At 31.3% G+C, this 12,869-nt stretch overlaps 1 protein-coding gene and 1 long non-coding RNA gene across 2 annotated transcripts; both read left to right on the top strand.

Annotated features, from left to right (window-relative positions):
- Positions 1-2,726: 2,726 nt before the first annotated feature.
- On the top strand, positions 2,727-12,560 carry LOC118188700 (uncharacterized). Its single transcript, XR_004758153.2, has 3 exons — positions 2,727-2,959; positions 10,590-10,633; positions 12,307-12,560. It is a non-coding gene; the product is annotated as an uncharacterized LOC118188700 (long non-coding RNA).
- On the top strand, positions 10,641-12,286 carry LOC118188699 (uncharacterized). The gene has a single exon (XM_035359192.2). The coding sequence runs from the start codon at positions 10,979-10,981 to the stop codon at positions 11,777-11,779; it is 801 nt and encodes a 266-aa protein (XP_035215083.1). The 5' UTR covers positions 10,641-10,978; the 3' UTR covers positions 11,780-12,286.
- Positions 12,561-12,869: the final 309 nt, after the last annotated feature.

The raw sequence follows: 12,869 nt of genomic DNA, 5'->3' as shown, positions 1-12,869 counted from the left end.
ATTTCTCTTTTAATCTGAACGAAGAAATATTCAAAAAATAAAAAAATCACTTATATTTTTAGTTTATTTGGTAAAAGTTTACGATTGGGTGCCCCCCCCCTTTTTTTTTTTTACAAATTCTTTTTTTATGCCAAGATTGATGGGATGAAGGCACAATTTCAAGATGGCTGCTACACAAAATCCAAACAAAAAGTCAAAGAATTGCACAAACTTGGTGTCCGTGTACACATCGATCAATTTTCCCTTAAAAATACATCAGAGAATTGCACAAACTTGGCATTGCGCACTGCCTTAAGTTTGTCCATCTATTTTTCCTTAAAAAAAGTCAGGAAGCTAAAGCAAAGTTAAAACTATCATGATAACCAGAAATAGAGTTTTGTGGCCAAAATTGAACAAAATTTATCGCTAGTCGAAGGGGCACCCAATTCTACACCAGAGCCGTTTATTTTAATAACTGCGGTTTTGCTGTGTGTTTTTGCTAAACTTTTTGCTGTGAAGTTTGTTAGAAAAAAACTTCACAGCAAAAACTTTTTAATTAAGAACGGTAATTTAATTTAACATTTACACATATCAACTGAACATCATCAAGTACGCTTCATCAAGAAAAAGTATATTTGAACAAAAACAAAACCATTGCGGCAAAAAATCTAGATTGCAATAAGCATATTAAATTACATTGTATTTGTTGCATTCATTCACAAGAGACTCTTCCTAACAAAAATGACAAAAAAGTACGTATGCCATTTCTATGTTAACACTTTTCTTGCAAAATAATTACCTTACTTTTAACAGTTGCAATTCATTCTTTAATCAAATACAAATAAACTATTAATAAAATCAGTAAGTTATTTAAAATATCCACAAAATTACCCGTAGCTTTCATTCATAAAATAAAAATTTTTCTCATGAAACAAACGCTATCTCTCCCCGCTTACAAGCCTGAAAAGCCTATATTCCAAATATGGATTAAGGATCAAGGATTAAGGATTTACGGAGTGCGTTAGGCTAGGTCTTTAACTCCACATCGTCAGAGATAAAAATAATTACATCAAAAGAGGGGTTCATCTAATAAGGGAAAATTTTGAAACCTAAATTATAAAAAATAAAAGCTTTTCAGATAATGCCTTCCGCATGAGAAAAAGAGAAGGTCTTTTTAATTAAATTTCGTGTCTAAAAAGGGCCAGAATTCAATTTTGATAGGGCAGTCATCATTTATAAAATTTTGAAAAGAATAAAAAAGGTGCAATACATTTCTTGATTCTTGATATCAACAGTAAAATAAAATCCTTAGAACAAGCAGTCCGGATGAGAGGAGCCAGCGCGAATTCAATGAACTCGCACCCACTCGTAGTAGCTCGGCGAACTGGGCGGGGGGGTGTTCTAGGAGCTGATCAGAGTATACAGCTGATGGAGGAGAAGAAATTTTGGTCACTATTCAGTGCGACGTTTAACTGACAGATAAGAGCGCTCCTTAAGGGGGATCGAATGCAACCCGTTTAGCGGGTGAAAAGAAGCTTTTAAGAAACGATTAAGAAATTAAATGCAGACGCGTGAGGCTACGGAGATAAGTTGTCCCTTGTTAAAGAGACGTTAAAAGACTCTTCTTAAAGAGTTTAAGAACGTGGTTCCTCCGATCAATGCCCTTACGCATTATTCCAAATATGATCGGCGAACAGATTTTTCATCCAATGAAAGCAGACCGTAGAGAAAAGGTCTGGACCAAGGACCAAGGAAGGGTTCTATTACGGAACTCTTAGGCGTGTAGCCTTTATCCCCACATCGTCAAAGAATTGTTTTTATCGCCAAAAAGAGGATTCCGCAAAGAGGTAAATTTAGTGCCAAAATGTTAATTTAACAAAAAGAGTAACTGCCTTTCACAGTGAAAAAAGATAAAAACACTGAAGGACTTAATTTAGTAATTTTGGTGTCGAATAAGGGTCAGAATCAATTTGGAAGGGTTACATCATGAATTTTGAAAAGCATCTATGTTTCCTTGATCAATGGTCATGTGGTGTTAACAACACGAGAGCGGAAACATTCGCGAAAACCTTCATGTCGCAAGTGCTTCGTGTCTGGGGAAGGGGAAAAGCGGGAACTCGTTAGGCGAGTTTGAATTAAAGAGACACGGCCAGCAATGCCTCTGAGAAGAAATTTTATAAATATAATAAGATTGTATTAACTTTAAGTGTTATGATAACTAATGAAAAAGCATTAAGTTCTTTTACAGAGATTAAATTTAAATTAAGTAATCCTTGCACTAGAGCTCTTTTAAGAAGGGAACAAAGATGTGCTTAGAGCCTGATAACAACCGCTTACGGTTGAAAGAAGTAAGATTGCCCGATTACGGGCAAAGTCGTAGCTAGTAAGGCTAAGAGGAGCCTTAGTAGCTAGGGTTTTCAGCGCCCAGGGACAACTGAAGATTTCGCGCCCCCTATTGCTTGCCAAGGATGGAAAACATTTAATTCTAAAATGTCGTCACATCAGTTTGGCGCTCCTTGGATTCTGAGCCCGGGGACAGATGCCCCCTCTTGCCCCCTTCTAGCTACACCCCTGATTACGGGACAAAGAGAGAGTGACCCTGAGGGAAGCTGAAAAATCGATGTAGTGAATATGCAAGCCACATTCCTTTCTCATTTTGTGGCAAAAAGACGTATCTGATGCAAAATAAGATGTCTGTCTGTCTTTTTTAAATGAATATGTTAAAGTGAGAGAAGTATCTGGTGTGTAGTACGAATGTTTATGAAATTTAATGCATTAAAATAATTTTAAAATCATATGAAAATAAAAACAATGCACTTTCTCAAATATTTAAAATTTTCATTTGGATTCACATTTTTATGTCTGATATATACTTTTTAACTTTAAAAATGTGAAACTAGAAATGGGGTAGAAATTGAATATTATGAGTCATTAAATATGAAAATAATCCATCGTTAAATACCGCTTAGTATTAATGAGGGTAGGTTGTTGTTTTCTTTCTTGAGAATTTTGTATTATCCACAGATATTATAATGTTGCATATATATTGAGTGTACCACTTGCTTAACGGTAGTTGGTATCCTAGCTGTTTGGTGAAATGAAAATTCTCCTCCCCATTTTCAAATTTAACTCAGAACTGTTGCTGCCAATAATGCCCAAAACAGGGTTTTATTTTCGTAGATGTATATTAGCTCCCCGTGAATGTCTGTATATATATATATATAAAATAATGAAGACAGTAATTAAATCATGAGTATCTACTTTGTAATAGGAAATATGCATATTAAAATTTAATAAAATATTTACTTTCTGTGCCAAAATTATTATGTTTTATAATAAAGTAATTATTATGCTTGATTAATTGTTTTTGTTTCAATTTTTGGCATGCTTATTTCCTTTTAGAAAGTTAATCCCTTCATGATTTAATTTTAATTATTATCTCTTGATTATTTATTTAAGTTTTAATATTTTAATAAATATTAGTTTGAAATTTCTCAACTTTTGTTGTATATATAAATCGATAAAATGTGTAGTTTATCTTGCTATTTATGAAATAGCTGTTATCCTTTTTATTTCAAGTACACATAATGTATTAGAAAACAAGAGTCACATTATTAAGTTGGGGAGTTTGTAATTTCCTATAAAATTGCAGAAGAAGCGTGCTTTTGTATCGAAAAAATATTAATATCAGAATGTTTCATTGTTAAAAGTTGTAGCTTGATTTAAGCTGTTCTTATTTCTAGTTCCTTTTAAAAAAATTACCTGTTGTATTTGTCTATGCTGTTTCATTGGAATATTTAAGAAGACTGGGAAAATGTATCCGAAATTCAATATTTTTAAGAACCAAAATTTTTTTCGGTGAAATCCTAGTATACGGTGCAGCCTTGGCGCTATTTTGAAAATTATCGCCAACACCAAAAATGTCCCAAAGAACGTCTATGTATATACTATACACTTTATACTATCATTATATACATAGTATATACTATGTATAACTATATATGTTTCTTTGAATGACCCATTTACTACTCATCGTATATGTCGCGTTTTTACTGCTCATCATAAAGTCGCCAAAAGTAGCCATATCCCGTGTGCACCAGATACTAGGATTAAACCTTTTTTTCAAATTTCAAGGCACAAAATTGTAATCTTAATTGTAGGGTTGCAAAAAATTCAGAGATTATTTGTTGATCCATCATTTGTAAAGTATGTTTAATTATTTCGTATGAGTGTAAAGTGCTCCTTTGTCACTTCCAACAAAAAAATAAAATTTAAAAAAAAAGCCTACATATTGAAAGACAAATTATTTCTGAATAAACTAAGCATATTTTGAAATAAAATAACTCCCATTTACTTGATTAGAAATAAATACTGAAGAAATACAGAAATTTTCCATCCTTCTGTCACAGATTAATTCATATAAAGATTCTGAGAATGAATTCTTGTGAAATGTTTTATCAAAACATCAGGACGAAAAAGATTATCACTTCTGTGTAAACAAGAATTTTTCATTTAAAGCATTTTAGAAGGTTTATGACAATTTTTATGAAACTTAGCATGAAGAGAAGCTGGAATTCAACTATTTGGTTGTCAAGAAAGTAGTTTTGTTTTTTTAGTGTGAAATAAAATGAACTTTGATCAGTTAAGTATCTTCCACTCTGTTTGATGACCTCTTGCCATCTTTCTTTTAACTTACATGGATATACACTCAAAGAACTTCTACTCTTTATCAGCAAAAATCTCAACCAAGTGTGATTTGAGATCATTACTACTCACATTTTTACCATTAAAAAGTTTTGTAAACATTGAAATAAATGTTCATCTGAAGGTGCAAGGTCAGAGCTATATGGAGATGTGACATCACTCCAAGCCTAGCTGTAATAATTTTGTATGTGTTGCTTAAGATATGTGAGCCCTCACATTTCCATGGTGGAACATTATTCTTTTGTTATGTGCCAATTCTGGCCTTTTCTATTTTATTACTTCTTCCAATTTCATAAGCTGTTGGTAGTAAACATTGAGTTGATCATTTGGTTGCTTGGAAGTAGCTCAAAATATACACCTTTGTAACTCCACCAAATTGATAGCATGAGCTTTTTCTGATGCAATTTAGCTTTCAATATAATTTGTACTGATTCATCATGGTTGGACCATGATCTTTTATGATTAATGTTATTGTAGATGATTCCTTTTTAATGACAATAAGTGATAAGAATTTATGTATAATTTACCATAGTAACAAGAACTTGTAAATGATAAGTAATATTTTTAATGATTTTCCTTTGAAATGTGACAGCAAACTGAAAAATTAAAATGGCTAATCTTTGGAATATGGTAACAGGTAGTTTGGTGACATTTTGGTAAGGCGATAAAGGTTACTAGCTAGGACTTTATAGATATAGTCAAGAGTGTGCGCAATGCCATTTTTGTGCAATTCTGGGATGTTTTTTTAAATGAAAATAGGTCGACATGTACATGGATGATACCATGTATGTGCAATTTGTAAAAATGTGGCAAGCAGTGGGCGATTCTGCACTTTGTCCCAATTTCGCATCTAATCTTCGTCATGATTTGCACTTTTGTTCCATAAAAGTTCTAGCATAAGCGTAATTCGGCTAGCAGATTGTTGGAAAAAAAATGCTGGAAATGTTGAGTAAAAAAAAAAAAAAAAAAAAAAAGCCTTTACTTCGTGAAAACAAAATGGATTCCAAACAAAAACTAGCAGGTTGCTGTAGCAGGGTTGGTCGCCAAAAAATCACCAAATTACCATAATCCAAAGATTAACCATTAAAATCATTGTTAAATAACTGTGATTCAGCCGAGTATTGGGTTGAAATATAAGTAATGGCTGTTTATGTTGTGTTTAAAATTACGCCTTAAAAATAAAATGTTTTGTGTTATTTAAAAGAGAATCTTTCCCTCTACAAGATGGTGTTTTTTTTTTTTTTTTTTTTTTTTTTGTCCGAGCTAATTTTTATTATTTTTCAGATCATTAAAAAGGAGTGTCAAGTCGATAAAAATAAGCATTTTCAATACCTTCTTCTTTTTGCATTTAATCAAGGCACCAATGCTGCAGAAGCTACCTGAGAGATTTTTGAACTGTGTGGAGAAGGTGCAGTGCCTGAACGAACTGCAAGAAAATTCAAAAATGGGAATTTCCACCTCAAAGACGCTGCTCGTTCCGCATCCACTTTAATGGATGAAGTTTTTTTTTTTTTTTTTTTTTTTTTTTTGCTTGTGGTGTCGCTTGTTTACTCGGGCTTAACCATTCTTTGTGCTGCTTCATGTTGACATACAGACATGGTAAAAGTATAGTTTAGGGTACCCCTTGGCGATTTTTGGAGGTACATAGATACCGATTTTGTGCAATTCTTTGACTTGTCATTTTGGCTTGCGAAGTGGCGATTTTTGCTCCAAAAATCGCCGCTACACAAAGCCAAAATAACAAGACAAACAATTGCACAAACTCGGTATCCATGTACACATCGACTTATTTTCACTTAAAAAAAAAAATCTCCGAATTGCACAAAAATGGCATTGCGCACTCCTTTGACTTTATCCATGTACATGTCGACCTATTTTCACTTAAAAAAAATCCCCGAATTGCACAAAAATGGCATTGCGCACTCCCTTAACTTTTCCATGTACACGTCGACCTATTTTCACTTACAAAGTCAAAGAAGCACCAAATTCTACAATATAGGCAAACAAAAAATACATAATCTCAATAAAATACATTTTAAACCAAATAATAAAATAACATAAAAAAGGAAAAACATGTTATACATTTAAGCACTACCAAAAGCAAATATTCACTTACCATGATTTTCGAAATCGCTTCATACACCCAGATCCACGTAAAAATCAAAATATCAATCATACTCAAATGACTTTTTTCAAACCAGGTACTCTTTCTGATCGAACGCTTCACATAGTGACCATCTGAACCTTTCTTCCTACAAACCCATTCAAATCCATCTAAACAGTTTTTATGTGCGACTAGACACATAACCTTCCTACATACTGGACACTTATAAGGGCTACTAAGTAAACCTTCATTTACACATCAGTCAATTAAAGATCTTTTTTTCCCTTTCACTCCAAATTGTACAGAAACTTCAAATTAATCTTACTACACTCTGCCATTCTACCATGTAAAGAAACAAACCAACACACACCACAAAAACGCTTACAACACATCCCATGTTTCAAAATTTCCCAGAATCATGCACCCCATTACGTCACAATAGGGTTTCCATAACATTGAACTACTCAGGCTACCATAAATGAAACAACTTCGCCATAATACAAGGGGTACCTTAAAGTCTTCTCTACCCACAGACACCATCTTTCGTCGGCCAGAACAATTTAGTAAAGAAAGCGCTTTTTGTATCCATGAGTAAGCGATAACAGGCAAGCAAACTGGCCGAAATCATATATCATTGTTTTTTGTTGCTTTCATTCAAAAGGTGTGGGACTCAAGCTCTGAGTTTTTGGACTTGCCCCATACACTTAACATGCTTCTTCGTGCAGAAGTTGATTCAAACACTCTTCATTAAATTCATTTGGTAGTCCAGAACATGCAGCGTTTTTGAGGTCAAAATTTCCATTTTTTAATTTGGCAAACCAATTTCTTGCCAGTTCATTCAGGCGTTGCACCTTCTTCATACACTTCACAAATCTCTCAGGCAGCATTGCCTCGATTAAAGGCTAAAAGTAGAAGGTGTCAAAAATGCTTATTATTGTAACCTTTACACTCCATTTTAATCATCTGAAAAATAAAAAAAATTAGCTCAGACAAAAAAATCAAATACGCCATCTTGTAGAGGGAAAGATTCTCTTTCAAATAGCACATAGCATTATGCCAATACATTTTATTTTTACTGCGTAATTTTAAACACAACATAAATGGCCATTACTTAAGTTTCAACCCAATATTATAAAAGATTTCAAATGTCATTGCAGAAAAGGTGCTCAAAAAATTATAAACAAAATTGAATCTTGTGAAAATGCAAGCAAATAGCTAAGTCAGTGCAGTCAAACCTCTGTTTAATGAAGTAACAAAATCCTGTGAAAAACTTCATTAAATGAAAGTTATGATAAAACACAATTTAAGATGAGACTTTTTTTTTTTATTTTGGCTGATCTGTACTGAACAGTACCCCTTGGTTTGTAACTAAAAAAAATTGCCAAGTGGCATTGGTTGTTCATGAAATTTGGAAGCCCACTGTGTGAAATAGGTTTTTCAGTAACCCTAATGTTGATAATGTTGGCAAAACTAGCCTTGGGGAAAATTGTATTTTTTTTAGTTTTTGTCATTAAAAAAGGGGTTATTTCTGCAAATATCAGCAAATGTGTTATGATAAATTTAGATTTTGGCTGTTTTTTGTAATAGTAACCGCAGGCGAATGGGTTGTTTTTCATGGTTTTGCTCTTGTTTAATGTAAATATGAGCCAGTTTCCCATGGAAAGTCCTGCATGAAGGCATCCCTCCTCTTAGGCAGATAACTCATGTGGCTTTGTCATAATTAGATAATCTAACCTAGCTGTTCATATTATTGTGGGGTTGCTTTCGTCTTGCTTGCACTCCTCTGTTGCTTCTTTATTCCATTGAAATTAATTGTTATGAAGATGAAGGAAAAGGCATGTAATCTTTTAATTTGAGCAATTATAGTGCCATTTATCAGTGATGCATTGTAAATATTCATTCATTGTGAAAGCATTGTGTTGTAAAAAAAAAAAAAAAAAAAAGAATTGATCTACCTGCTATGATTTCAAGTGTCTACGTGTCTTCAATAACCAGATTCTTTCATATGCAGACACTCCCCCACTTTACGAATGAGTTACATTCCAGACAAGCATTCATGCCATGAATTTGTTCATAAAATGTTACTAGGTTCGTTACTCCTAATAATGCTCATGATCTATAAATACTAGAGAGCTATTAATACCCTCAAATAAACAAAAATGCTAAAACAGATAAATAATACATTTTAAATATAAAACATTATAATTAAAAAAAAAATATTATCAAGTAAAGAATTACTTTACAGTACATACCATGAATTGCCATCTTTGAGGCATGTGTGGATAGGCAGACAATGTGTCTAGTAGAATTTAAGAATTTAACGAAGATGAGGGTGAGTCAATGTATGACTCGCACTCTGAAGACTCATTAACAAATAAAGGGAACATTTGTAATTAGGTGGCTGAATGAGAATTGGAAGGAGTTGGCATGTTATATCTGCTGAGAACACTAGAAGTGTGTTTTAACTAGAGAATATTCTTCCTTCTCCTCTCTCTTTTGCTGTTCGAGATGCATCGGGTCTAATCAATTCTTCTGGGTCTAGCAGTTCTATGAAATCTTCCTCTTGCATGCTTAGCTTAAATTGCCGTCTAATGTTAATGAGACTCGCAAAGAATTTCTTCTTTTCATCATCTTGATTATAAACATGATAAGTGTTGAACAAGATTAAGGGCACATACTTTTCTAGAGGACATTCATGTTTATATCAGTAATATCTCTTCATGCATTGTGGATGTTCTGCACACAATTATAAATATTGCACTCCTTCCAAAAGTACCCTAAACTGGCATCAGGGTTTTCATCAACTTTGGTTCACGCTTCCTTCACTGCCTGTGTAGTATCACTGTACACATCAGGTAGTCTCATTTGATATATTCCATTTATTTAATTTCTTTTTGACTTGAAATTTTTACTGTTTAATAAGAAGTTTGTTCATGTCTGCAGAAGTTCATAAAGTGGGAAGCATTTGCATATAACATATATGTGACATTTATGAAATGTATGTGTGCTTTAACTGTATATCCAGTGTACCCTGAAGTTTCTTTTTCCTTAATCTGCTTGTTATTTCATGTCTATAGCTTAAGAAATAGTAAATTGCTTATGGTAAATCGATCTTCATTCCAAAATTAATGGCTATCCTAAAATTTGTACAAAACTCAAATGATGCACATATTTATACAATGAAAAGGGAAATTGATTTTCTTTATAATAATAATCAAACAGAAATTTATAAATCACTAATAGTAAGGTAATATTGTGTCCTTGTGTTGAGCTAAAAAGAAAATTTGTTAGTCTTAATACAACATCCATAATTTGTTCTTCTAATGCTTTGTCCTGTTAACACGATGTCCATATTCTTTCTTAGCCAGCATGGTATTGTAAATATATGTTTGTAATTATTGAAGAGCTCATGGGCACTTGAATTGTGTTATTATGATTGTTATTTTTCAAATTATACCTGAAAAAAGATGATCTGTAAAAATTCATAACTATATTATTGGATAATTTTAAGTATACATACATGCATATAATTTATATATACATATATGTATATATGTAAAATATAAAATATGAAACAAGATTATTGAATTAATTGGAACAATTTTCAGTAGACTTAAATTCAGAAATTTTAATTAAATGCATTCCTTGAGTATATAAAGTGAAACTTTTTTCAGTTAATGATTGTTATTTCTCATTAAAACAACTCTTTTATATTTTAAATGAGTTAAGTTGTATTTTTATTTATTTTTTGTTTGTTTGTTTGTATTGATATAAGCAATTAATATATTATTTCTTTATACAGGTTCAATTTCTGAAAATGTGACAAGAATACACTGAATATCTAAAGTATGATAATTTTTCAAGCCTGTGATACAAAACATTTTAATCTTAGTGTATTATATGAAAATTTATTTTATGAATATTATAAAAGGGATAACATTTTTATTTCAAATAAATTTTTTAATTGATTAAAATAATATGCATCACTTCAGCATCATATGTAATAACAAATATATTTCTTATTGTTTATTGTTTTTTTACCTGAAGCTGGGCAAAAATTGAAAATAAAATAATTATTGTAATAAATACGTACATAAAAACTGAATGGTATGGTTTTACCATTCATTATAAAATTTATGGTAAAGTTTTCTAATCATTAGTTATTTTCTTTGTTTGATTACAAAAAGAATAATGTCTCAAGAAGAAAATAATTCATTAACTGATTCTGAGCAGTCATTTGTATGCAATGTTTATACTACAGCTGCTTTTGTCTTTCAAGCTTCAAAGGAAAAAAAAGAGGCTTTAGGATTAAAAGAGAGACTCTACAATTGTGAGATGTGTAAAAAGACATTTACATTAAAAGGAAATCTGAAGAGACATATGCTTACTCATACTGGTGAACGACCATATATGTGCAATATCTGCTCGAAACGTTTTGTGCAGCAGAGTAATCTGAAAATGCATTTACTTACTCATACAAATGAATGTCCATTCACATGCAATATTTGTCAGAAATCATTCAAACAAAAATATTTTTTGAAAAGGCATATGATGATACATACTGGTGAAAGACCTTTTAATTGTTCAATTTGCAGTAAGTCCTTTAGGCAGAAATCTCACTTGAAAACTCATGCACTTCTGCATTCAGGAGATAGACCTCATAATTGTGATATCTGTGGAAAGTGTTTTGTAGTTAAGAGTCGTTTGAAGACACATTTTTTATCACATACCAAAACGAAACATGCTTGTGATGTGTGCCACAAATGCTTCTCTTTAAGAAGCCTACTCAAAGGTCATATGCAATCACATACCAATGACCAAAATCCAGAACTATGTGTATGTGGAAAAAATTGCAAGTTATGTGGAAAAAACTGTGGACAAAGATGTAATTTGAAATTGCCCCTTATTCCAGTTCTGCCAGAACATAAAACATCTGTCTCTTTGTCATCTTCTATGGTGAACATTTCTCATGAAGATGTGTATGATCCATAATTATGTTATTGACAACCACGAGCATAGTTCTGTTTTTCCTTTAAGAACTTAACATTAGTTTTAGCACAAAGCTGAGAAAGTATATCATCACCTATGTATATTGAAATACCACCTAATGAAATTCATAATTAGAAATAACAAAAAAAAAGTGTGCTCAGCAAAATACAGTTCCTTTTAAAATGTTATCTTGCAGAATTTTTCCTTGTTCTGTGAAATAATCATATTTCTCTTTCATGTACAGCAATTTTTAATGTATCCCTGAAACTAGTCACGCTTTTAAAAGTTTTATATAGCTGATATTTTACTATTTCATTTTAAATAGCCATTATTTAATGTTTTATAACTGTATGAAAGAAATGCTTTAAATTTTTTCATTGTGTCAAAAAGTTTTTGTTTGTAAAATATTTTTTTAACCAGAAAATTGAATTAATGCACATTTTATATAATTTTAACATTAGCTTCATTTGAGAAAACAACTGAAAACTTTTGTTTCTAAACTAAATTTTTGAAAATTTTTTATTTTCTAGAATTCCTGTTCATTGTTTATGGCTTTGAATGGTTTAAACAATTGCTGGAAAAATTTACTCCCTTACTAAAAGTTAATGTATATCTTGTTTTCTTTTCATAATCTGTACTTTTATTTTGTGTAAATGCTCAATTGCTGTTTGTTTATTTTCTCATCAGATTATTTATTAAATGTATATTTTTATTTGTTATATATAAATGAACATTTATAAAAATGCAAAACCAGAAATTGGAAATTAAATTATTATTTGTATTATTTGAGTATCGCAATTATTTACCGATTATCTAACATGAGACAGGGCTTTATTTCTAAAAGTAGAAGTGCCGGAGCCTTATGGAAGACCATCAGGAAAGAGAAACAAGTGTAAATAAATAAATAAAATGACTATTAAAATCATTAATAATTTAAAAATTAAATAGTTTATGAGTATCAAATTAATGAATAATTATTTAATTTATATTACTAATTAATATGTTTTAATTATTATTTAATTAATTTATTATGTTTTAAAATAATTAAAATGTAAAGCAATATGTTAAAATTTAACAAGTGATTTTTTATACA

The sequence above is a fragment of the Stegodyphus dumicola genome, chromosome 4 (assembly GCF_044657685.1).
Source record: "Stegodyphus dumicola isolate Sdum_Otavi_A_Nest chromosome 4, ASM4465768v1".
NCBI lineage: Eukaryota > Metazoa > Arthropoda > Arachnida > Araneae > Eresidae > Stegodyphus > Stegodyphus dumicola.
This window is presented reverse-complemented; position numbering and strand designations above follow the sequence as displayed.